The sequence below is a fragment of the Lampris incognitus genome, chromosome 12, assembly GCF_029633865.1.
Source record: "Lampris incognitus isolate fLamInc1 chromosome 12, fLamInc1.hap2, whole genome shotgun sequence".
NCBI lineage: Eukaryota > Metazoa > Chordata > Actinopteri > Lampriformes > Lampridae > Lampris > Lampris incognitus.
This window is the reverse complement of record NC_079222.1, coordinates 8,734,989-8,762,510: the sequence shown is the minus strand read 5'-3', so window position 1 is coordinate 8,762,510 and position 27,522 is coordinate 8,734,989. Positions and strand designations below refer to the sequence as shown.

Sequence of the window (27,522 nt, the reverse complement as noted above, 5' to 3'; positions counted from 1 at the left end):
CAGGGAAAGTTGAAAACCAGGCAGCAAAAGAAGTTCGACCTACTTGCTGCACACCAGAGACAGCGGTAGACAATAGATGGCGCCGTCAACAACAGACAGAGATGGACACCAGACACACACCGGCGATGTGGACAAGTGGGTGAAGAATCTGTCCGACAGACAACTCACCCAGGCAGAGAAAGATATCCTTGCTAAGGGGCTGAATTTTGCTGTTACGCTGAGGCAAATCCTGCTCGTAGAATTGATCACAGCCATGGAATTGGCAAGCTGTAACAACAACAACATTACAGACCTGGAAGTGGAGCAACTGCAGACAAAGTTTCAGCCTGCCTCAGTAATGTGAAGGCACTTTTTAAGGTCTTTAATCACATCCACTTGAACACAGACTGGCAGAATCTCAGTCCTGGTGTTATTGGATCTCAGTGCTGCATTTGACAGAGTCAACTACAACAAATCACTAGACCAACTGGAAAACTTGGTGGGATTTTCTTGTCCAGCACTAAACCAGTTTGAAACACACTTAAAGGGCAGGGACTACTTTGTGCCTACAGGTAATTACAAATCTGAGCAGACAAAAAAAAAGACTTGTGGAGTTCCCCAAGGCTCCATTCTGGGGCCACATCTGTTTAACATCTACATGCTCCCACTAGTTTAGATTATGGAAAACAACAAAATATGTTACTGTATTTATGCAGACAAAGCACAGATTTACATAAATATATCACCAGGGGACTATACAAGCACTGAGTAAGTGGAATTAACAAATCAATGATTGGATATCTCAAAATTTTCAAACAAAGAAAAAAACTGAATTAATTGTCTTTGGAGCCAAAGAAGAACAATTAAAAGTCAGCGCTCAGCTACCATCAGCAGTGTTAAAAACCACAAACCAAGCCAGAAATCTTGGCTTAGTTATGGACTCAGACATTAATTGACATAGCCATATTAAGATAATTAAAAAGTCATTCTGCTATCACCTGAAGAATATATCAAGAATTAAAGGATTTATGTCTCAGCAAGATTTGAAAAAAAAAACATGGCCATGCATTTATCTTTAGTCGACTTGACTACTATAACGGTGTCTCTCAAAAAATGATCAAACAGCTGCCCCTGATTCAGAAAGCTGCTGCTCGACTCCGTACTAAGACCAAAAAGTTCTGAGGTCTTTACACTGGCTCCCTATCCATCAAAGAATTGATTTTAAAACTCTGCTCTGGTTTTATAAAGCACCGATTGTTTAGGACCAAAATCCATTACTTATCTTCTGCTACACTATGAAACATCCAGACCTCTCAGATCATCTGTGGTTGGTCTACTTTCTGTCCCCAAAGTCAAAACCAAACATTGAGAGGCAGTGTTCAGTTTTTAAGCACCACATATCTTGAGCAAACTCCCAGAAAACTGCGGGTCTTCTGCAACTCTCAGTTTTTTTAAATCAAGGCTGAAGACTTTCCTTTTTGTTGATGCCTTCTATTAAATCAAATTTGAAGCTTCTGATTATCATCTTACACTGCACTGTAAATTTTACTTGGAAGATGCTAAGATTTTCATTGGGAGTGACGAAGAAGGACAGCATTAGGAACGAGTATGTTAGAGGGACCGCTCAGGTTGGACAGTTTGGAGACAAAGCAAGAGAGGCAAGATTGAGATCAGTTCATCTGGATACAACGTTTATTGGGGGATAAACTCAATAAACATCTCTAGATGAACCGATTCAACTTTCTGTGAGCTCCTTACCTAGGTTATGGAGCATTTATAAAGACATGGGCAAAGATGTCTCCCTCAAATAGATGTAGTCCCACTTAAGCCAGTTTGTTCAATTTGCTCTCTTTATGCCGCTTTCTTTTTATTTAACCATTTATTGTCTCTGTCAGTCTCTTTTTTTATTCGCCTCTGTCCCTGTTGCTAAATGACATTTCATATCTCCACTTTCTGCCCTGAACCATTAATCTGCCCTCAAATACAGAAAAGGTTTAGATCGATGTTTGCATTAATATATGTAATACATTTGTTCTTGATATTTGAGCAATGTGACAGGTCGACGTTTGCAATTGCAAGAGCCATTTTCAGATTTTTTTAATTTTCTATTTTTTGTATTTTTTATGTAAAATTACAAATATGGGAGATTCTCATGTGCACCACATCCCAGCATTTTCTAAATGACTTCTTTGCAGATAAGTTGGGTCAGTTTTTTTTATTGTCTTGGATTTTAAGACTTCCTGTACAGCAAGGCTTTACTGAACTGATTTTAACATTAAAATAGCTATTCACTAACACATTAACGGCAGGGAAATGCCTCTGAAGCTTTTCTTTAAACATTGTAAGATGTCTCATGAAGGTTTTTTTCTTTTTTGCTGTGGTATTTCACCTTTCCCAACTCATTCCGTCAGCAGGATATATTTGGGATGGACGCAAGAAACACTTTGGTCCATGGGTTAATACCACCGTAGAGGAGTTTTGGTTCTCTGGCCTTGAAAGATGCCAGATTTTCCAGCTAAGCATAACACAGATATGGACTTTGTAAAAACGCACCTTTGATGTGCGATGGTTAGAGCCTTTGTTGAGCCATTTGCTGGCAGTGCAGTTTGCGCCGTTGACTGAGAAAATAGTGCAATAGTGCAATGCCCTATGTCAGTGTTAAGCGTGTTGAAAATGTTGATGAATTGGGCATGTCGTGGGTAATCCACCATACTTTTTGTGTTCACTGACTAGTGTGAGTCAGCATGTAAGCACATCTTTTATAAAGTAAGTCTAATCCACTGATATTTGTCATCCAATTCACCTTACATTAACTACACAGTGGTCATCAACCCTGCTGCGAGGGAGCTGCCGTCCTGCCGGTTTTCACTCCAACCCTAATTTAACACATCTGTTTCTATTGATTACCTACTTACCAAGACTTTGATTAATTGAATCAGGTGTGTTAAATTAGGGTTTGAGTGAAAACCGGCAGGATGGTAGTTCTCCAGGAACAAGGTTGGTGACCACTGAACTTCAGTAAGCATTCAAATACATTGTTGTATTGAACACAACTTTATATATGATATTTTGAGCTCAGACTAACAATTTCAGTTTCATCATCCATTTGAAAAGTTCTCAAGAGCAAGTAGGGCTGCTCAATAAGATATGAATTCACTGATATCAGGGACGGTGCGGTGGTTAACGGGGTCGCCTCACAGCAAGAAGGTCCTGGGTTCGAACCCCGGGGTTGTCCAGCCTTGGGAGTCGTCCCGGGTTGTCCTCTGTGTGGAGTTTGCATGTTCTCCCCGTGTCTGCGTGGGTTTCCTCCGGGTGCTCTGTTTTCCTCCGACAGTCCAAAGACACGTAGGTCAGGTGAATCGGCCGTACTAAATTGTCCCTAGGAGTGAATGTGTTGGCCCTGTGATGGACTGGCGGCCTGTCCAGGGTGTCTCCCTGCCTGCCGCCCAATGACTGCTGGGATAGGCTTCAGCATCCCGCCCGAATTCGGATCAGCTGCTTGGATAATGGATGGATGGATGAATGATATAAGGATTTTATTTTTCTACAATAACTTGTGTAATTCCTCAGCATTGAACTTTTTGAATTACATTTTAATGCTAACTGAGAATATAATCTGTACACTAGTCCTTGTGATTAATAGTCTTGATCACAATATTTAGCACGGTAATCTGGATCATCACTTTTGCCATAGTATTTTGGCCCTGTGAGAAAGCTTTTTCATAAATATCACTTTACTTTTTACTGTTTTATTGTTTCTCATCCCTCTAGATTTTAGTTGTTTTTTGTTTCACACTTGTGACATCTGGTTTGTTTTTGTTTTGTTTTTTTCCACATGGTTTTTGTCTTTTCTTTCTCTCATTGTTGTGTTAATCCTTTTTGTTCTGCTGTAAAGCACACTAGCATTTTTTTATTGGTTTAGAAATGAGCATGATTGTAATTACTATCGTCTAAGCCACACTGGGTATTAATCTTGATAGCTTTCTGGTCATAAACCAACTTCTTTAACTGATTGGCTTTGGATTCCACATGAAAGCAAAGTGTTGAAGCATCAAACTGATTTTAAATGATATAATTTAATAGTAAATTATTTTGAATTTATTGAACAAGATACATAAATTAATACCAATTATCCCTGCCACAAAATAACTATTTGGATATTGAAGTTAAAAACATAAAATACACTAAATGAATTGTCACCAAAGTCAAATCTTCCATTGATGTTCAGTAGAGCAGCTCGAGGATCTGTCTTTTCAACAACATACTGTGGGCCTTGGTCCTGTGTTTCAGAGGTTTTGATGGAATATCTGTCCCATAAAGACTGTCCAAGCTATGCTAGACCAGGATTAACAGCATATGCGAGCTCTTCAGGGGAGCTATATGCCCCTTGCAGTGCATGCTGGGGCACTTGCCCAACTTTGTCCTGAAAACCTCCCGTTGATCAAATAGGATGAAATCACACTTGAAATGTTTATGATAAAAATAAAATAAGAAAATAAGAAAATAAAAATTATAAAATAATAATAAAAAATAAATAGAATAAAAACACACATAAATGTTTGAGATTTGTTTTTATTTATGCAAACTAACTTTGCCCTGAAAACCTCCCATTGGTTGAAGAGGGTGAAATCACACATAAAATCTTTATAATAAAGTTAAAATAATAAAATGGTAATAAAGAATAAAAAACATAAATGTTTGATATTTGTTTTTATTTATGCTGTTTTTGTTTTTGCTCTTACTTCTTTGGTTTTACTCTTGTTTTTGCCTTGTCTGGTTTTATTTTTTTAGGAAGCACTTTGTGACATTGTTTTAGAAAAGTGCTATATAAATAAAATTATTATTATTATTATTGTTATTACCCGTTATTATTACCCATGACCCTGAGAGCATGGGATTATTATTATTATTATAAAATCACAGCATTATGATATATCCTCAAATACCCCCTGCATCATGCCTCATTCAATTGTAATTTTTCGCATGTCTCAACTTGGGTAACAAGATGGTAGCTGTGAAAGGATGTATAATAGAACTCAAGTGAACCAGACAAATGTAATGTAGCCTTAGTTATAGAGCAAAGATTGCTTTGGGGGGGCGGATAAAGCTAAATATAGAAATCATGGAGGAAGGGGAGGCTGGAAGTGCTTCAGTGCTCTCTTTATGTTGTTCATTTGGCAATAAAACAACCAAGTCTTGACAGATATGGATGTGGTTCTGCATGCAAAGAAACAGACTCTTGATCCCATTTGGTCCAATAATATACAATTAAACAGGTAACTTTTTGCAGTGCTAACAGAGGTAGACACAAATCATAACCCCCCAGTGAATTCCTGAGAGCAGAAAATATGTTGTATATCATATGTCTGACTTCCACAACAGTGGAAATGAGGCCTGAAAAATGTAATGGCATGAATAAATCATGCCATGCGTGGCTCCTGAGAAGCACAAGCATGTTTGAACTCATTTGAAATGTGAGTGAAGTATTCGTCATTTTGAAGCTGGAAAAAAAAACCTACTGTGCTTAAAATGCCATCTCAAGGTGAAACATATCTGCTGTTGCCGCAAATCACCGAATAAATGTCTTTTCCTGCACTACTCCATTGTTATCTCCACCAGGTGGTAGCCTGGAGGGGATTATGTATTTGTTCACGAGCATGTGTGTGTGTGTGTGTGTGTGTGTGTGTGTGTGTGTGGAAATGCCAAGTCCAGGTCTTCATCTATAATCCATTTATTACCAGGGCTGTCCCAAATACAATTTTGTGGGCGCCGAAACCTTCGGTAGTAATCAACAGCGAAAACTCAGCGCTTTGGCGGATTGGGGTGAGGGGGTGGGGGGTTATGATTCGGGAAGGAGTCAGCCAGACATTTTTCCGTTGTTGGCTGAGATGGACGGCATAGCGGTGCAACACGTGTCTTCAAGAATCAGGAGTCAGGATCACTTTATTTGTCATTTCCTTTCATGTACATGAAATGAAGCGAAATATCGTTTCCCTCAGCCCGCAGCAGTGCAACACAATGACAAAAACACATCCACAAACTACAACAGCACATATATCCAAACTAACGTATATATCCAAACTAAACAAAATAAATCACTGTCCAAGAGAAACAGCCAGGATGGCTGTCGAAACTGCCAGTGTGCATGGGCTAGCAGTTAGCTTAGCCTGCCCGCTTCCACGGCCTGTCAGACTGCCCTCCGTGTTTTCTCTTCGGGCGCAACTCCGGGCAGGGCCGTGGTCCTTGGGCCCACTGGACGCAGCAGACCAGGCTCGCTCAGCCAATCCGACACTAGCTCTCCCAGCCAGACACCTTCGACACACCTCCCAGCCCTCCACACGAAGACGCTAAAAACACAGTCAACGCTAGGCGAGGGCGCAGGACACAGCAGACCAAGCTCTCCCAGCCGATCCAGCACCAGCTGTCCCAGCCATCAAACCAAGACACAAAGTTAGACATGGACAAAGACACTGCATGGATGGTACTGGGTGAGGCCGCCGCAAACGTGAATTTATGCTGCCATCTTGCCACATCAGTACTGGGTGAGGCCGCTGCAAACGTGAATTCGTGCCACCGTTTCTCCACACCGGAAGCATAAAAAAAGCTGTCTTTCGGTTTAATTAAAGATATTAATTGTTAAGGATTCTGTTATTCTACACTATTGCTGTTTGTAATCCCGAGGGATTTGGTTGAACGAGGTCCTGTCCATGCACTTTTTGTGACATAGCAGCTTGTGACAGTTTTTTGTTATCGTGGCTAAATTATAAATCTACATAAATGCTCGTTATGATAGGCTCCAAATCCGAGACAACGCCTGAGAAAGCGCTGCGAGACAGAAGCGCAGAAACAGCATACTAGCTACGAAAAATTCAAGATTGGAGATTTATATTTATATGATTTATATTTATTTATAATTTCTTTATTGTCATTTCTCAGTACTCGCATACATTGAAATGAAATTTGTCCTCCGCATTTTAAACCTTGCTCAGAGCAGTGGGCGGGGCCAACTCCAGTTCCAGATTCGGTCAGCTGTTCGCCTAAGTCTAGAATGTTTTACAACCTGAACACAACAAGTCAATACAAAACACGCTTATTTCTGTTATAACAATACTTTTAAGGAGATAGCCATAACTAATTATTATTAGGCTTCTTTAGGCCAATAACTTCCTTAGCCTCAGATGTTCCCACATTAGTCCTTATGTTTTATTTTAACTATTCGGATCAGTTCCCAAGCAAAGTAAGTGCATGTTTTTATCATGTGTAACGTTGCTGTTTAAACGGCGGATAAAAGCAGCTTGATAATGGCGACTGCAAAACAGACATGAGCTAAGGCAAGTTAGCTAGCTAGTACAGTCTCGGTTTTTTACACCGTATAAGAATAGCCTACTACTTACAGCATTCAGGTGATGTATCATGCTCGTTGTGCCACCATGGTAGGACGGTTTCACATTGCATATTTGGCACACCGCCTTGTCATCGCTCAATTTAAAGTGTCACCACACAGCTGAGCTCTTCGGCATTCTGCCTTCCCTTCCCTTCCCTTCCCTTTTTTCTCCCTGTTAAAGGGGGGTTTTTTTGTGGGTTTTTTTTTTTTTTAGGGAGTTGTTCCTTATCTAAGGAGAGGATGTTGTGTTGCTGTAAAGCCCACTGAGCCAAATTTGTAATTTGTGATATTGGGCTATACAAATAAAATTGACTTGACTTGAACGGCCAAGGTGAACTAAAGCGTGACGTCACTGCTGTGAGTGAGAGGGATGTCGGGCACCTCAGCTGAAACAGTACATATGTCCACATTTTAACAGTGCAATTAAAAAGTATAAATATAGTGCAAGGATGGGCTAACAGATGTTATTTTTCAGTTCACATTTATTGATATCCTACATTAAGCCAAAAAAACAAAACAAAAAAAAACCAAATATCTGAATCCCAAAATTGAAACAGAATACCTACCCAACGAACGAACATCCGAAAATGTGAGTTTTTGGGTCCGGCCTTATTTATTACCGCAATAACCTGGCTAAAGGTTAAATTATACTGGTTTACCCATTAATGATGCAAAATGGGTCTAGGCAACTGGTCCATTTGGACTCGAACAACATCTAGAAATGTACAATAGTTATGATTTTAGTTAAATCCTATTGATTTATCTAGTAAGATTGTCAAAAGTGGTTCAGATTGAAATCTACTAGGCTTAAATGGCAACTAGTCATCTGATGTCACCCATGGCTGAGCTCTGCTGGTTTAGTCCATAATAAGGTGGAAAGTGGGTAGACTTTACACAGTGCTGTCTCGCTTGGCTCTCATTCATGAACCTTAAATAGATGTTGACTCTTGTGTTCCCCCTGCCCTGCAGAAACAGTTGGTGGAAATAATCTCTCCCTAACGTGTCTCACCTGTCTCACCGAGTTTTTTTTATGTCTCTCCGTCTGTATGTCTTTCTCTCTCTGTTCCCCCCCCCCCACTCTGCTCTCCCTCTCGTTCTCATCCCCTCATTTTTCCTCTATTCCTGCATTCCAGAGTGAGACAGCAGATTATACCGCTGGTGAGGACCAGGCGGCGAAGGAGGCCAAACAGACTAAAGGTAAGCTGCTGGGGGGGTCCGCGGTGGTGTCGCGGTCTAAGCATTGGCTTTGTGTCGATGCAGTTGCCCACTGGGGACCGGGGTTCGCGCCGCATTCTCGTCAGATCCGACTATGGCTGGACTCAACGAAGCAGCAATAATTGGCAACGCTGTCTTCGGGAGGGGGCCGGAGTCGGCTTGTGTTCATCACATGAATGCGTCTCTGTGTGTGTCGGAAAAAGCAGTGGTTCGGCCTGGATTCGCCTTGTCACGAAAGTGGTGAGGCGTCTCCTTCGAGACTGCCGGCCGGAGAGATGCAGTATGAGGGTGGTTGTTTGAACTAAAACAGGGGTCGATTGGCCTCTAAATTGGGAGAAAAAGGGAAAAATCAGAAATAAATTTATGAAAACAAAAAGGTAAGCTGCTGGGCAGGGGCGTAGTTCAGTCTGCTGATCCGTGTTGCTGAGGGCTTTTTCCCTTCTCTTTTGTCTCAGTTAACCAGAAAGGACTTGAGACACAGATGCGTCTTTTTGACTTTGAGTCTCTCTCATGACATTTATCCCCTCCACTCACATGTTTATCTTCTTTGTCCTTCCTCTTTCACCCCCCCCATCCCCTATTTATTTCTCCCTCTTTTCACCCGTCTCCCTCTGATACTCCAGCCCCCTTCGCTCCTATCTGTTTTGCGATCAAGGCAAAAGAAAATGACATGTTACCTCTGGAGAGAAACAGAGTTCGACTGGATGATGATTCAGATGAAGACAAGGTCTGGTACACCTACTTAGCCTTGATTAACACTTTGGGGATTTATTGCTTTGTTTATGAGTCTATCATAGCCACACATCCTGTATTATCGTATATAAAAAGAGGATACCTAATATGAGAATTGTGCTTGGTTTGTTGCATTTTATCAGGAATTTATACCACCGTTCTGTAAATTGTTTCCATTTTGTTGATGGAAGTGTCTTTAGGTTTGATTTAAATGGCCCTCTCTAATTTTGGCCCTAATTTTAGTAGTACTGCTGCTTGAATACAAAAACTATTTTGATTTCTTGGTTATATTAGGATGAATTATGAATTATATATTTATTATCTATATTAACATATATTAATAATATATATTTGTATATATATATATTAATATCATATATTAATTATATTAATTATTATGACAAATGTGTTCTGTAAGTTGTCCTTGAGTGCTCTGAAAGGTGCCCACAAATAAAATGTATTATTGTGATGATGATGATTATTATTATTATGAATTAAGCAAAATCTTAAAATCTTTAACAAAGAATAAAACATTTTCTAAAAGAAAGGAACTGGAACCCCCCCCCTCCCCACACACACACACACACACACATGCACACAAAGAGCTGCAGGCCATAGAAAGCAGTGTATAGACAACTTTGAGTTCAGCTTACTTGAAACTGGTATGGAGTGCATGCTCAGATTAAACGTGTGTATATTAGTATTGCTTGAAAAGTGTGTGCAAGTCAGCAAAGATTTACACAAATAATAAAAAATAGAAATCTTTGCATTTGTTGTTATGAAGCTGCTGGAGGAGGCGGGACTTGAAGCTGTTGTGGGCGGAACTGAGATGATTGACAAGGAGCCTCCTCAACTGCCTGGAGCCGAGGAGAAGAGGCCGACCCTCAGCCTCGAGGAACTGGAAGCTAAACAAGGTAATCCATAAACATCGCTTGAAGACAGTGGAGAAAAATGCATAGCGTCATATTTCAATTATTTGCAGTACTTATTATTTTTTTCTTGTCCATTCACCATCTTCTCCATATTAATAAGTATTGCTCTGGGTGTTTGAGATTTAGTAGTGCTATGTGACACTAGAAAAAAACATTTAATTATGCAGATTCCTTTGCTGTTTTTCTTAATAAGACAGGCTGGGACAAAAGGACAATCATAAATAAGGACCAAAAGTACTTGAACGGCATTATTGGTTTTGATAGGCCCCAGTAGCTACAAGCTTTAATTATAGAGCAGTAAATTCCTTTCTGTCACTATTTTCTGTGTAATTTCCAGACTCTAGGCTTCGTGTCTGTGTCTTTCTGTGTGGTCAGACTTGTTTGTCTCTCTGTCTGTGGTATTAGACTCCTTTCTCTTTCTGTCCTCCTTTCTGTCTTAGGTTTTCTCCTGATCGTCCATTTGTTCAGACTCCTGTCTTTCTGTTTCCGTCACTCTGTCTCTGTTTTTAGACTTCTGTCGGCATGGTGGCCCAGTGGTTAGCACTGTTGCCACACACCAAGAAGGTCCTGGGTTCGAACCCCGGGCCGTTCCCCAGGTCCTTTCTGTGTAGAGTTCGCATGTTCCCCCCGACCTGCGTGGGTTCCCTCCCACCATCAAAAAGACATGCATGCTAGGGTTAATACTCCTGCCTGTACCCCTGAGCAAGGCGATAGGAAAGGAGAACTGGGGTTGGTCCCCGGGCACTGCAGCTGCCCACTGCTCCTATACAATAGGATGGGTTAAATGCAGAGAACAAACTCATTATAAGAATTAACGGTGGGACAATTCACAAATCTCACGGTTCGATACGTCTCACGATTCAGGGCTCACGAGTTCGAATCAGTACGATACAGTGGATGCCTTGGTAAGCAAGAGACAAAACACTGTTGCAGTTCTCCATTTTTCATTTATTTTAAGAATCAGGCCCAACGTTTTGGCATTATCAAGGCACGTACTCAAACGTAATGCAAGTGCAAAAGTTCTAACAAAATTATGTGCCATCTTTTTTGTTGTGTAACAATTGCTTTACTTTAAAACTCTAAACTTTAAAAACTACTAGAACGATGAAGTCATGATGTTGTTGTTATTCGTCCGTCGCAGTGACAAGGACCATCTAGTCACCCTGTGATGGATGACTGATGACTTGAGCAATGATTAAAGTGAGGAAGAGTTGCACATCATCAACCCTACTCTCTCGTCCGAGACCACCTACTACCAGTGGCAAGACTAGCAAGACGACCGGCAATGGAGACAGATGCAGAGTTTTCCTCAGGGTTTCTTCCCGAGCCCTTTCCCGTAGACGAGTATACCCGCAAGGCAGCGGAGGTTTGAAATCAGAGTTGTCCTTCTCCTAGATTGGCTGCCAACCAAGGCTAATGAGTCCAATCGACCCACTGGGTTATACCGCCGGGAACCCGATTGCCCCCACAGCAGACTTTGTGAAAACAGGACCACGAGAAGGTGCTGCTCCGGGCACATTTGCGTAGGAATGGCCATATGCTAAGGTCCTGATGGACCCGCGGCGATCACGACACCAGGAAGTGAGAGGCCACCGCACCGCTTCGCATTCCCTTTGGCAAGTAGGACATCTGGCCCAATACTCGCCACCTCCCTGAAGTCATGATAAGATCTACCTAAAACGACCATGAGCGGTCAAAATGAACGCATGCAACTTGCACGTCACTATTTATGACGTGACTTGTTCGCGTCATTTCCTTCGCAGCGCTCAGTTCTTTTTTCACATTTCACATTTTATAGACCTTGTTAGGTTTGTTAGATTAACAATACGTGTTTTCCGTTTTGTTTTTCAGGTATTATTTCCAACATGTCTGGGTACAGCCGCCATTTCAGATGCACCATGACTACCACCGAGGCGTTGGCAGTATTTACAGGTGTTGGACGCCGGTGACTTTAAACTGTGTGAAAAATAGTTTTGTAATGATCACGGATGTGTAGACTCGCTAGCCCGTTGGCTAACGGGTCGGACCCTGTAGTCGACTGCTTAACGTAATCACGCGTGGTGCGGGAGACCCGGGTTTGTGTCCCGGCTGCCCCCTGAATTCACTACAGTAATTTTTTAAATGTTAATTTTTACATCAAAAGGGGGACCGGAGGGTGTGGTCCAGTTATCGGGGCATCACACTGTTCAGCCTCCCTGGGAAAGTCTACTCTATGGTGCTCGAAAGGAGGCTCCGACCATTGTCGAACCTCGGATCCAGGAGGAACAATGCGGATTCCGTCCTGGCCGTGGAACAACGGACCAACGCTTTAACCCTTGCGGAAGTGCTGAGGGGGGCATGGGAGTTCGACCAGCCAGTCTACATGTGTTTTGTGGACTCGGAGAAGGCTTACGACCTAACAGACATGCTAACACCTGCAGTGCATTACTATCTCAGTTGGGTATTTATCCTGACAGAATATAGAGTTTAAAAACCGGCGGTCATTAGGTAGGAGTGAAATTTCCGGTCGTTCTCATGTTGATAACACACAATCTCGCGAAATGGGGAGCGTGTCGAACCGTGAAGGCCATATCGAATGATTTGGACTTCAGTCCAGTATCGCCCCCCCCCACCCCCCCCCCCCAGTAAGAATACAACTCACTGTAAGAATACAGCGGGGGGGGGGGAAATCAAGTGGCTTTCGTCTTTCTTCTTTTTTCTGACTTTGTCTTGTCTTTCTGTCTGTGTGGTCCCATCCCTCGTCTGTCTTTAGCTTTCACAGAGTCTTACGCAACTCTAGTTTCTGATCAGGACTGTAAAGCTGCTTTTCCCAACCCTTTGCTCCCGCTCTTCGCTGTTCTCCTCCTTTCTCTTTCCATCCCCGTGACCATCTCACGTGTGCTTTAATTTGTCATCTCTGTCAGCACATCAGTTAAACCAAGAAACCCTTAAAGATGGCAGTCTCTCCATCACATCCGGAAGGTTTGGACTGGGAGGCGGTGGGAGAGGAAAGACACAGGAGAGAAATAAATCTATCGATTGTGAATCGTAAATCACCTGGGCAGGGAGGGGCTTCCAGGAAGGGACGGACTGCTGTAGTACAGTAAAACACTGCCGTAGATCTCTCTCCCCAGCCTCTATAGAGACGTATGCTACATCTCTCTGTTCCTTTCGCTTTCTCTCGCCCCCGCTTTCCCTTATGGGTGCTGGGGTACAATAGCGATGCCACGTGTGGCCGACAGGAAGTCGTTAATATTATTTAGCGACGTGTCACATGCTGGCTTGCACCAGGGGAAGAGAGACATAGGAACACATGGTTAGGTTCTCTTTCAAAAGTCACACATCTACACAAACACACACACACTCGAGCCTTTTTTCTCTTTGTCTTTCTACAGAAGCACATATAAACACTATTTCTTTTTTCTTTGTAGAGCCACTGACAAATACACAAACACAAACCTCTCGGTTTTTTTTTAATTTTTGGAACAGGCACAAACACTTTGGGCCACATGCAAGAACATTCTCTTAAAGTGGCAGTCTCGAAGATTTACACCTAAATGAATGTCCGTTAAGATATTGTCTTTCATCAGATGAGGTAACACAGGGCGTCCGGGTGGCGTAGTTGTCTATTCCGTTGCCTACCAACACAGGGATCGCCAGTTCGAATCCCCGCGTTACCTCCGGCTTGGTCGTGCGTCCCTGCAGACACAATTGGCCGTGTCTGCGGGTGGGAAGCCCGATGTGGGGTATGTGTCCTGGTCGCTGCACTAGCGCCTCCTCTGGTCAGTCGGGGCGCCTGTTCGGGGCGGGGGGGGAGAATAACATGATCCTCCTACACACTACGTCCCCCTGGTGAAACTCCTCACTGTCAGGCGAAAAGAAGCGGCTGGCGACTCCACATGTATCGGAGGAGGCATGTGGTAGTCTGCAGCCCTCCCCGGATAGGCAGAGGGGGTGGAACAGCGACCGGGTAGGCTCGGAAGAGTGGGGTAATTGGCCAAGTACAACTGGGGAGAAAAAAAAGGGGGGGATTAGGTAACACAATGATGAACCTATTGCCCAATAATTAAAACGCGTGCTGAAAATACAAAGCAGGCTGGCTGTCTGTGGAGATATCCAAAGAAAAAAAAATCACAAACTGCTCACGGGTCTTGCAAATTTTACTTCGGTCTGCAGTAGTTGGAGCACCAGAGAGGATAAGGTGGAACTTCCTCTCTGGTGGAGCATTAAAGATAGTCGGCTAGTCAATGATTGTAATCTAACAGACAGTAGAATTCTTTGAGGTTTCTACTTTAAATGTCTCATTAAAGGGCGGCACGGTAGCGCAGTGGTTAGCATGGTCGCCTCACAGCAAGAAGGTCCTGGGTTCGAGCCCCGGGGTAGTCCAACCTTTGGGGTCGTCCGGGGTCGTCCTCTGTGTGGAGTTTGCATGTTCTCCCCGTGTCTGCGTGGGTTTCCTCCGGGTGCTCCGGTTTCCTCCCACAGTCCAAAGACATGTAGGTCAGGTGAACTGCTGGGATAGGCTCCAGCATCCCCGCCACCCCGAGAGCAGGATGAGCGGTTTGGATAATGGATGGATGGATGGATGTCTCATTCATTTCATAAGAATTGCACAAGAACATTCCACTTCAGATTCACAAGATGGCCTTAACCAGCCATGTGTGTTCTTACATGTGTTGTTCAATGTTGAATGCCGCTTATTTACAACTTGAATGTGTCTTCTGGTAAACCCTCGATTAGGATAGTTAATACCTCAAAGAGACTTTATAAGGACTGCTAGTTTTTGTATCGTAGAAAAAAGTGGAGGAATATATTTGGAGAAATCTGAACAGCTGAGTAATGTGGCATAAAAGCATAAAAAAACTTAATCAAAAGGTTTTTATGCTGGAACGTCAATAAAATCTCACCTGTTTAGTTATGTGAATGTACATCTGTACTAGATGTATTTGCTTTACCCATAATTCTCCAATTTTGATCTGCAGGAATAATTGATAAATATGCAAAGGATTTGTTTAAGAACTGTCAAAAAGGAAAGGGGTTACTATTAGGCCTGCACGATATGAGAAAAATCTGCGATGTGCGATAACATTGTGCAACATTGCGATATTGAGGGCGTCCGGGTAGCATGGCGGTCTATTCCATTGCTTACCAACACAGGGATCACCGGTTCGAGTCTCCGCGTTACATCCGGCTTGGTTGGGCGTTCCTACAGACACAATTGGCCGTGTCTGCGGGTGGGAAGCCGGATGTGGGTATATGTCCTGGTCACTGCACTAGTGCCTCCTCTGGTCAGTCAGGGCGCCTGCTTTGGGGGGGGGGGACTGGGGGGAATAGCGTGATCCTCCCATGCGCTGCGTCCTCCTGGCGAAACTCCTCACTATCAGGTGAAAAAAAGCGGCTGGCAACTCCACATGTATCAGAGGAGGCATGTGGTAGTCTGCAGCCCTCCCCTGATCGGCAGAGGGGGTGGAGCAGTGACCGGGATGGCTCGGAAGAGTGGGGTATTTGGCCGGATACAATTGGGGGGGAAAAGGGGGGACATTCCAAAAAACAAAAACAAAAGATTTGCTAGAGCAGCCAGTCTATTACGGGGATAACAGCACCAGACAGAGACAGCGGTTGCATAACTTGAATGACTTGTTTTTTTCTCGTGTATCCCATATCTTTACTTCTCTGCTTATTATTTCCTGTCTGCCTCATTCTTACTCCGTTGTGCTTTGTCTCTCTTCATCTTTGTGTCTTTCGCTGTCTTTTCCTTCCTTTTCACTCATCGCTGTCCTTCATTCAGTCCCACTCACGCTACATTTCACAAGCCTTTCTGCAGAACTTTTAACTGGCTCCCGCTCATTCTTTCTTCCTCTCCTTTGCTAAGGTAGCATGTCCGACCTCCATCATTTATGTTTTCCTCCTCTGCTGCACCTCAAACATCTCTTGTGTCTTCAAACAGCTTGTTCAGTCCTTCGCAGCTTTTGCCTTGACGTTTCCTCACAGAACTGCTGAAAGTCAGCCGCCTGGAGAACCTTGGTGAAGTCCCACTAGTTAATTGAGAAACTCAGTCACACTTGGCTAGATAGGGATACTGTGATCAGAAATGCTGTCAAACTCTACAATTAAGATTAGAAGTTTGTTTGTTTTTTTCCCAAATAGAACTGGTCATTCCAGTCTTTCTGGGGATAAATGTTGACTGTAGAAATGCTTATCGGGAGATGGAGCAAATCAGGCACATGACAGAAAGTTCTCTCTAAGTCCAGCAGGGCAATACATGTGAATCCACATGCACTGGTAACCAAGCTGCTTATTGGACCAAAACTTGAACAGTGAGAACAAGAATTTGCTGAATACTTAAAAGTGGAATGAAAAACTTAAGTCAGCTCAGTGTCAAGTATGACCTTTCCACTTAGATCTAATTCAGCCTGTGCTTGTTAGACTAGAAACTTAATCAGGCCTCGTGACTTTGTAAGATAGAATACAAACTAGTGGTCAGATCTCACTGCTTTGATAAAAAATGTAGACTTTGCCACGTCATGTAGTCAGACTAGAAAAAAAAACTTTCTAAGAACCTAGTGGTTTGAGTAAAACTGTGGTTAGACCATAAAATTTAATCAAACCTTTGTGTGTATTATTTGATTAACACACCTGCACTTCTCAGTGTTGGCCAGGCTGTCACACCAGAGTCTTAGTCAGCCCATCATGGAGTACCTACATTTATCTCTCACGTAAAGCTATTTGCCACGGTTAAGGACATTCTCCTTTCTTCCCCCCCCCCCCCACAGCCAAGCAGAGGCTGGAGGATCGACTAGCAGCAGCAGCTAGGGAGAAGCTGGCCCAGGCATCCAAGGAATCTAAGGAGAAACAGCTGCAGGCCGAGAGGAAGAGGAAAGCAGCTCTCTTCCTCCAGACCCTGCGTTGCCCACTCGCCGGAGAGCCTGAAGCCAAGAAAGCTGATTTGCCACCCCCACCACAGCCTGAGGTTGGTGTCTTGTTGCTGAACCTCTCCAGATATCCTTAGGAGAGAGAAGGTTGTTGGGTATTTTTATAGGTATCTTTGTCTCCTTCATTCTGTCGGCCTGTCTGATGTAGTGAAAGTATTGGCGCAAATTGATGGCTTTAGTAAGTTACAAGTTTAATAGGTTCATGCAACTTTACCATTACATGAAGAATTCCAAAAGCAATCAAAACTCCACACAACAACACATATATGTTGAATGATAGACAACAAGACAATATTAATACATAGCTCTTGGTTAATATTAACATAAGGTAGCATAAGCTAGTTTATTCGACTGTCGCACACATGCATGCCTGTGTGTGTGTGTGTGTGTGTGTGTGTGTGTGTGTGTGTGCGTGAGAGAGAGAGAGAGAGAGAGAGAGAGAGATGGAATCAATTTGAGTAACTTTCTTATCCCTCAAGTCAAGTGAGTTTTATTTGTATAGCCCAATATGACAAATTACAAATTTGCCTCAGGAGGTTTTACAGCAACACAGCATCCTGTCCTTAGACCCTTGAATCAGATAAGGAACAACTCCCTCAAAACAAAAAAACTTTCACAGGGGAAATAAATAGGAATAAACCTCAGGGAGAGCAACAGAGGAGGGATCTCTACCAAGATGGACAAGGTGCAATGGATGTTGTGTTTGTGCAATTTACAGAATACGACATTGAAAGAGGATAACAGAATTATAATGGAATTATGAAATATATGAAGAATATGATGATGAGCATACCAAGCAGTGTCCAGATGCCACCGGAACAGCCCAGCACCCAGGCCACCATCACCATGTAGACAAAAAACAAAACACATTAGTCACACGTCTGAGTGAGAAAAGGATTTAACATTAAAAGAGGATAACAAAATTATATGAATTTATAAGATATATATAAAAAGAATGTGATGAGGGGGATGCCAAGCAGCGTCCAGGTGGTGACCACCATCACCATGGAGACCTGGGAGTAGGACAGACTGCATGTGCACACAAGGGAGACTCACATCACACCATTCACACACACAGAAGAGAAAGAAGACATCATTCTGAGACAGAGAAGAGACATGTGAGAGAAGAGAACAGTTTGCAATAGTGAATAATCTATACACTATAACCTCGTCGGCAGAACAGTGCTTGGTAAATTCATTGACACAGCAACTGAACCCCCACCCCCATGCAGTACAGATTGTGAAGCACTCAACTTAATTGTAGGCAAAGGCAAAAACATGAGTGAAAGGACTCAACAGACACTGATTGTCTGATGGCAGCAGGCAGGTTATTCCAAAAGAATGGGGCCTGATAGGAAAGGGCCCTGCCACCAGCTGACTTCTTTTTAACGTTGGGTACACACAGCAGCCCTGTATTTTGAGAGCGAAGAGCTCAAGATGGAATATACGGGTCAAGGAGATCAGATAAGTAGGATGGGGCAAGCCAATTTAGGATTTTATAAGTCAGCAGAAGCATGTTGAAGTCTGATCTAACATGGATAGGAAGCCAATGAAGGGAGGCAAGAATTGGTGCAATATGGCCAAATGTTCTAGTGTTAGTTAGGATTCTAGCTGCAGCATTCTGAACAATCTGAAGACCTTTAGTACTAGCATGTGGCAAACCTGAAAACAGAACATTACAGTAATCAAGTCTGGATGAAACAAATGCATGTATTAGAGTCTCTGCGTCAGCCATGGACAAGAAAGACCAAATTTTAGCAATGTTACGCAAGTGGAAAAAAGGCAGTCTTGCTGATTTCTTTAATGTGGTTATCAAAGGAAAGGCTGTGATCAAACGAAACGCCAAGATTTTTGGCTGCCACTTTGTGAAATCAGAGTTGTCAGTTGTTATTGTTACTTGATCAAATTGGTGTCTGTGTCTAGCAGGGCCAATGACCAGCATCTCAGCTTTATCTGAATTTAAAAGCAAAACATTTAGTGACAATCAGTTTTTCACAGCAGCCGGGCAGGCCTCTAAATTAGTCATTTGACTATGATCATCAGCCCTTATAGGCACATACAGCTGAGTATCATCAGCATAACAATAGAAATTTATTCCATGACTGCATATAATTTTGCCAAGAGGTGAACTATGAAGAGAGAAAAGTAGAGCACAAAGAACTGAGACCTGAGGTACACCACATTTAACGTCAAATAATTTCGATGTAATATTATAGCAGACACAATGTGTTCTTCCAGATAAGTAGGACTTGAGCCAAGAGAGAACTAAGCCAGAGACACCAAAATTACAATATATACAATATATTGTATATAAAGTGATCAGTGGTGTCAAAGGCTGCACTGTAGTAGAAGCAAAGAAGTGGAATCAGAGTCTATAGCTAGTAGAAGATCATTCACCCCTCTGGTCATAGCAGTTTCAGTGGAGTGACAGGCCCTGAAAGCCGATTAAAAAAGTTCATGTAGATAGTTTTCTTCTATATGGGTCAAAAGTTGTTGATACACAACTCTCTCTAGTACTTTAAAAAGAGGTGGAAGATTAGAGATTGGTCAATAGTTATTAAGAGACCCTGGATCGAGGTGCGATTTTTAAGTAGAAGCTTAACCACAGCTGTCTTAAAACTGCTGGGAACAGTGCTCGTTGTAAGTGATACATTAGCAATGTCTAGCATTGTAGGTCCCAGCAAAGGCCAGAGATCTTTAAAAAGTTTTGGCACTCCCGACTTACTCATATATTACCACACCTCCTCTCTCGCCACCCTGTCATATGCGTTCTCTAAATCCAGAAAGACAGAGTGTAACTCCTTCTGACCTTCTCTATATTTCTCCATAAACATTCTCAAAGAAAACATCTCATCTTTAGTGCTATTTCGTGGCATGAAACAATACTGCTACTCGCTAATCATCACCTCTCCTTTTAACCTAGCTTCCACTACTCTTTGCCATATGTTCGTACTGTGGCTGACAACTTTATACCTCTGTAGTTGCTACAGCTCTGCACATCACCCTTATTCTTGAAAATCGATACCAGTACCCTTCTTCTCCACTCCTCAGGCATCCTCTCACTTTCCAAGATTGTGTTACACAATCTAGTTAAAAACTCCTCTGCCATCTCTCCTAAATATCTCCATGCCTCCACAGGTATGTCATCCTAACCAACCACCTTTCCACTCTTCATCCTCTTCATTGCTGCCCTTACTTCCTCCTTGCTAATCCACCGCACTTCCTGATTGACTATTCCCACATCATTGAACCTTCTCTCTCTCATTTTCTTCATTCATCAGCCCCTCGAAGTACTCTTTCCACCTTCTCAACACACCCCCCTCACTTGTCAGCACATTTCTATCTCTGGCCTCAAGCGTTCTGACTAGGCTAGCTGTTGTGATCTCTAATTGCTTAATCCTAATATTATTGGTGCCGACATGAATAACAATATTGCTGAAAGTAGTGGTGCTGTGTGCCTGGGTTCCCTGATTCTCCCTCCCTTATGCCAGCAGTGATGCCATTCAGTGTCTTACTGTATTTAGTACTGTATATACAACATGTTATATTTTACCAAATGTTCGATCAAACTTCACCAAAGTATTTGACAATACACCTGAAACCATCAGAATGGTATGGCTATTTTTTTTCAGAATGTTATCACCAACATTTTGACTTTTGTAAGCGTTTAAATTTCAACCATACAAAACTACCCCAGTTTTGCACATGTGATGTCATTGCTTTAACTTGTGAGTAGTTGTATAAAAACCATGACTCCTCTGTTGTGCAGTCTGTCAGTCTCCTACTGTGGGGATCCAAAGGTTCAGGGTTCACAGGTAGGTAAGTCCTACTTGTATTCCTCAGCTTTGGAGAAGGCATGTGACAAACCATGTCCTCAGTGACATACAGTGTAAGTCACATCACCAAAAGATAAAAAGGTCCTGGTTTTCAGTCCTCCTTGTGAACACTGTCAATTTTATCTTGCCTACTTTGCAAGCTTTTCAACCATTCTACACGTGGGCTGATACTGTGATCTGAAATTCTGAGAGTTCCTAGGCTTTGTTTCTCCGCTGAAGCTTGTGGTCGCAAATTTCAGAATTCGTATACTCTTCAGTAAGCATCAAAGCTCAATAAGCTCTCATGCAGCTTTGACCCTGTTTATTGCCATTTGAGGCTACAGTTTTTCTTGCTTCTCTCCTTCAGAGCCCCAGTGGGTAAAATGGAGGCAAAGGTACTTCTGGTGATAAGATTCTGTTTATTCCTGTTGCCTCTAGCAAGGAGGCTGAGAATTAATATATGCAATGGAGCAGATCCTTGATGATTCCCAACAGGGATTTTTCTGCTTTTTCCTTATCTTAATCAGCGCGCGGGCAGCCTGTAGGCCTGTAGCAATGTGGCTGCCTAGAGAGGAGGTCAAAGCTGAACAGCTCTGCACAATACTGAATCACTTTAAGTGTGGACTTGGTTCAATCAAGGTAGTGTAACATATTGAAGAGACATAAAAATGTGGGATCTTCATCTTGTGCAATGCTCAAGATCTGCTAATAAAGACTAAACTGACTAAAAATAATTGTTTGATAGCAGACGAGTATGCTGAATGAGCAAGACTCTTTCATGCAAACTCCTTATCACCCTTTGTCTCACCCATTCACTCACTCACAAGTGTTTCTTGGGAAGCTTATGCCAAGTTCACTCTACACATTTTTCAAAGTTGTCAGATCACTGTGCTGTTCACAATAAACAACTTGCTGTCTTGTAATTGGTCATTTTGAAGTTGTTTTGGTTTTCACACTATGTGGCTGAGTGACGACAGAGACTCACACACTACAAGACCTTTTACCAGGAGGAATCCCCGAGTCTGTCTGGTCTCCATACTATGTTTTGTCATCAAAACATGAGTGAGGAGTGATGCATTATCATGCGTGAGACAGGATTTTTTTCTCCCAAAAAATGGATGTATGCCAAAAACAAATGCTTCAAGTTGTTTGTGCACTGATTTACAGTGATAAAACAAAGAAGAAAAAGAAAATAGTCGAAAGAATGTATTGGGATTTGCGGGCAGCAAGGATTGTCTCTTCAACAGAGAGTTGCGTTTTATGCATTTTCTTTTTGTTATATATGAGTGTTTCTTTTTTCTTTCTTTTTTTTTTTTATTTTTCCCCTTTTCGTGCTTCATGCTGTGGTTGATCAACTTTATACCTCTGTAGTTACTACAGCTCTGCACATCACCCTTATTCTTGAAAATCGATACCAGTACACTTCTTCTCCACTCTTCAGGCAACCAAGATTGTGTTAAACAATCTAGTTAAAAACTCCGTTGTCATCTCTCCTAAATATATCCATGCCTCCACAGGTATGTCATCTGGACCAACCACCTTTCCACTCTTCATCCTCTTCATAGCTGCCCTCACTTCATCCTTGCTAATCCATGGCACTTCCTGATTCACTATTCCCACATCATCGAACCTTCTCTTTCTCTCTCTCGTGGTCTCTCTCTCTCTCTCTCTCTCTCTCTCTCTCTCTCTCTCTCTCTCTCTCTCTCTCATTTTCTTCATTCATCAACCCCTCAATGTACTCCTTCCACCTTATCAACACACTCTCCTCACTTGTCAGCACATTTCTATCTCTGGCCTCAAGCATCCTGACTAGGCTAGCTATTGTGATCTCTAATTGCCTCATCCTAGCATTATTGGTGCCGACATGAATAACAATGTTGCTGAAAATAGTGGTGCTGTGTGCCTGGGTTCCATGATTCTCCCTTTGTTATGCCAGCAGTGATGCCAGCACCCAAAGATTGTCCTCTGTGTCAGAGACTCTGGCCCAGGGTAAACAGTCAGCCAAGGTTGGTGAAGCTAATCTGATACTGCGGGTAATGGTGTCTCCTGTCACTAGCTTGAGTTGCTTAACTCTGTCGACAAGAGCAGGAGAGGCACACCGGCCGGTAGGACTACCAACAGGGCTGGTGAGGGGCAAAAACCTGTTTGCAGTTGGGAGAGGTGACTGCAAACCAGGCCACATAACTGGTGGCTTGCTCTTGTGAGCCCTCCCATGCTGGCAAAAAAGAGACAAACTCTGTTGCATCTGCCGACGAGACTGAACTAGTGCTAACAATAGCTGGTCTGTTAGTCCCAAGGCTTAGGCTGTCTGGAGTGCCCGTCACATCTTTCTAGCTGAAAGAAACTGCTCTAAGTCTCGGACACGTCTCTCTAGTAGAGACAACCTATCTGTAACTGGAACAGTCACCACACACCATTGTTTTAATGAGGCTGCTTTGAGTGCAAATGCAATAGAGCTAACTGCTAAACTAGGCTAAGTTCAAAGCTAGTAAACAGACTAGGAACGAAAGGCTGCCCACTAACACGAATCATTTGAGAAAGAAAACTAGAGAATCTAGCCCAAGTAAAGTGAGCACAGAACATAGTGAAATCAGTAAGACAAATGAAGGGCAGAATATAGAGGAGAAGAAAGAGTAAGAGAATAAACAGCATTTATCGATCTCACAATGCCGAATGTCATGAAGGCGGAAGCCGGAAACAGCTGGCAGTGATGAGATATAATGATATAACTTTAGCAGTCCTTTAATGTAGTGTTCAGTGCTTCGTAAACCTATACCGCCTCAGATTTAACTGATGAAATAAAAAAATGAAAAGGCCAATATCTGTGGAATGGAAGACAAAGTACCTTGACTTAATGGAAGTTTGGTTCGTGATGTGCACAAGTGTTGTCCGTGGGGTGATTACTGACAACATACATATGTGGCCTTGCAGGGATGTGCACAGACATTTTGTCAGCATGATATTCAATTTTGTTTTCTTTTCTTTTTTTCTTTTCTCCCCTTTTCCTCCCCAATTATACTTGGCCAATTACCCCACTCTTCCGAGCTGTCCCGGTCGCTGCTCCACCCCCTCTGTCAATCCTGGAAGGGCTGCAGACTACCACATGTCTCCTCTGATACATGTGGAGTCGCGAGCCGCTTCTTTTCACCTGACAGTAAGGCGTTTCACCAGGGGAACGCAGCACGCGGTAGGATCACGCTATTCCTCCCAGTCCCCCCCGAACAGGCGTCCCGATCGACCAGAGGAGGCCCTAGTGCAGCGACCAGGACACATACCCACATCCGGCTTCCCACCCGCAGTTACGGCCAATTGTGTCTGTAGGGACGCCCAACCAAGCCGAGGTAACACAGGGATTCGAACCAGCAATCCCCGTGTTGCTAGGCAACGGAATAGACCGCTACACTACCCGGACGCCCACATTCAATTTGTAGTATATCTATTGTATTGTTTTGACATGGACAAGCAATAGTCCACCAGGAATGTGGTAGTGTTAAAAATGTCTAAGCTTTGTGTAGCAACAGGCACACGACGTTCACAACACCTCCAGGCGAGATGAGAGGATTAGGGGAGAGGCGACTGCACCCACTTAGGAGACATGAAGTGTATGCCATTTCATACCATTGGCGCAGCTTGTAACGCTTCATCTTGTGTTATAGAGCATCTTTGACCAAGTTTGGATTCTTCATTGTCACATGACAGGGCATCTACAGGCCAATGGCCATTCTTTCAAGGATGAGGATGTGCATATCTTTGAGAGGGAGGAATGTTGGTTTGAACTGGGAGTCAAAGAGGCCATATATGTTAAGAGGGAGTGACCATCCCTTAACTGGGGGGGGGGGGCTAAGAGTACATCTGTCACCATCTTACAATGCTGTGATTGCAACTATTCCCCAATCCTCTGTGAATAGTACATATTGACACTGAAATTGTAGTTAATGGTCACAGCAATTTGCATATGAAACCGATAGTTGTTTTTGGTCGTTTTTTCACTGTATTGTTTTTTAAGGGTGGGGATACCTGCAGTCAGTTTAGACTGAAGAGGTCTCTTGGGGCCCTGACACGCTGTTGGTGACTGTCTGTAACCCTGCTTTTTGCGGTGTGTCCCACACCATCAGCACTAGTTGGACACGTCGGTTGCTTTTCAGACGATTCAGCTTGTTGAATTGGCGGAGCCCGTCGGTGAGAGAGATCACTCTGATTGGCTGTTCAGCTTAGCAAATCAGTGCTAAGCTAGTGAATCGGGGCCGTCGGCTTTAGTCTTTGCGGTGTGTTCAAGTGCTACTTTTTCGCCCAGACAGCAGGCGACATGAGGCGCTGCAACAGTCGGCCTTCGTTGCCGCTAGTCGGTTTGGTGTGTCTGGGCCCTTAGATGAGTGATGAAACGTTTCTCTTAATAAACGTGTCCAGATGAGCGGATTCAACCTTTCTGTGGTTTTCTTACCTGGATTATTGAGCATGCATCAAGACAATGATAAAATAATATTTGATTTATTTACTGATTAAGATTCAACCTCAGAAAGGGCATCAGAATAGCCAAACATACATATTCCCTACGAATAGAGGACCACTTTCACAATAACTCCGATCCCCAGCGAATGTGGCAAGGCATTCAGTCTATCACAGACTACAAAAGCTGCAATAGTGGTCCCACTGTCCATGATTCCTGCCTGCCAGACAAGCTAAGTCATTTCTATGCCCGCTTTGACAAGGACAATACTGACCCAGCCACAAAAATCCCCAGCCACCCAGAAAACCAGGTGCTCACTCTATCGATCGCAGAGGTCAGAGAATCACTGTGCAGAGTGAACACACGGAAGGCTGCCGGACCGGATGGCATACTGGGTCGGGTCCTCCGGGAATCAGCTGGCTGAGGTCTTCACAACTATATTTAACCTCTCACTGTCCCAATCCATAGTCCCGACATGCTTTAAGACCACCTCTATCATTCCTGTCCCCAAGAAACCAACATCCACATGTCTGAATGACTACCGACCCATAGCACTCACCTCCATTGCCATGAAGTGCTTTGAGAGACTGCTTCTGGCTCACATCAAAAACATTACACCCCCCCCCACACACACACACATTCGACCCACATCAGTTCGCCTACCGTCCCAAAGGGTCTACTGAGGATGCCATTGCCACTGCCCTGCACTTTGCTCTGACCCACCTTGAACTTAACAACACACACATCCAGATGCTGTTTATAGATTATAGCTCTGCCTTCAACACATCATCCCTGCCAAACTAACCACCAAACTCCTCTCCCTTGGCCTCAACCCCTCCCTCTGTAACTGGACCCTGGACTTCCTGACCAACAGACCTCAGTCTGTTAGGTTAGGTGACCACACCTCCTCCACCCTGACCCTCAGCACAGGTGCCCCTCAAGACTGTGTTCTGAGTCCCCTCCTTTTCTCCCTCTTTACCCACGACTGCCTGCCAACTCACCCTTCAAATGTTATAGTTAAGTTTGCAGATGACACCCCAGGCATTGGCTGTATCACCAACAATGACGAAATGGCCTACAGGGATGAGATTAAGCGCCTCACATCATGGTGTACTACCAACAATCTTGTCTTCAATGTGCAGAAGACGAAGGAGCTGATTGTGGACTTCAGGATGTCTAGAAGCTGCAGCCACTCCCCCATACACATCAATGGGGTGGAAGTGGAGCGTGTTTCCAGCTTTAAATTCCTTGGAGTCCACATCAGCGAGGAACTTTCCTGGACATTAATCACCCAGGCCCCAGTGAAAAAGGCCCAACAATGCCTGCATTTCCTGAAGCGGCTGAGGCGTGCCCGTCTATCCCCCAAAATTCTCACCAACTTCTACCACTGCACCATAGAGAGCATCCTGACCAGCTGCATCTCAGTGTGGTACGGCAGCTGCACCTCAGAAGACCAGAAAGTTCTGCAGCGGGTCGTCAAGGTGGCCCAGCCATAAAAGACATTTATCACAAACGCTGCCTTCGAAGGGGTCTGAGCATCAGCAGAGATCCCACCCACCCTAACCACCCTAACCTCCTGTACCGCTCTGGGAGGCGGTACAGGAGCCTCAGAGCCCGCACTACCAGGCTCAAAAACAGCTTCTTTCCATCAGCTGTTGCCCACCTGAACCTGGCCACCCTCTGAATGTCTGTAGATATTTTTAGATATTTTGTACTCTTGCTCTTTTTTTTTTCTTTTTACTTATTTTTAGCTTTTGGTCTTCATGTGTGTATATCTTATACTGTGTTTGCTGTGTCTGTCTGTGTCTGTCTTGCACTGTTTGGTGAAGCCACAGCCCTCATTTCATTTTTAACATGTGCCTGCACATTGTTTTTAATGACAATAAACTGAATTGGATTGAACTGATTCATTGATTATTAAACAAAACAAAAAAAATAGCATACCTGTACAGATCACATTTTAAACATTTTTGTCAGAGTCACCATCCAAGTCTGGACAGGGATACTATGGTACTGGATATTGGTCTACTTACGATGATAAATCAGATGTATTTCTTTCTTTCTTTCTTTTTTTCTTTCTTTCTTTCTGTCTGTCTGTCTGTCTGTC

General features: G+C 43.3%; 1 protein-coding gene across 3 annotated transcripts in view; it reads left to right on the top strand.

Moving 5' to 3' along the window:
* Nucleotides 1–27,522, top strand: part of sfswap (splicing factor SWAP) — a 135,139-nt gene that overhangs the window by 51,520 nt on the left and 56,097 nt on the right. For 2 of the 3 annotated variants that reach the window (XM_056290569.1, XM_056290566.1), the window contains exons 11-15: nt 8,497–8,560; nt 9,202–9,305; nt 10,095–10,224; nt 12,094–12,174; nt 16,995–17,191. In XM_056290569.1, coding sequence (XP_056146544.1) covers nt 8,497–8,560; nt 9,202–9,305; nt 10,095–10,224; nt 12,094–12,174; nt 16,995–17,191 — 576 coding nt within the window. The remainder of the gene's footprint in view (nt 1–8,496; nt 8,561–9,201; nt 9,306–10,094; nt 10,225–12,093; nt 12,175–16,994; nt 17,192–27,522) is intronic. The other variant, XM_056290568.1, reaches the window with a different exon arrangement.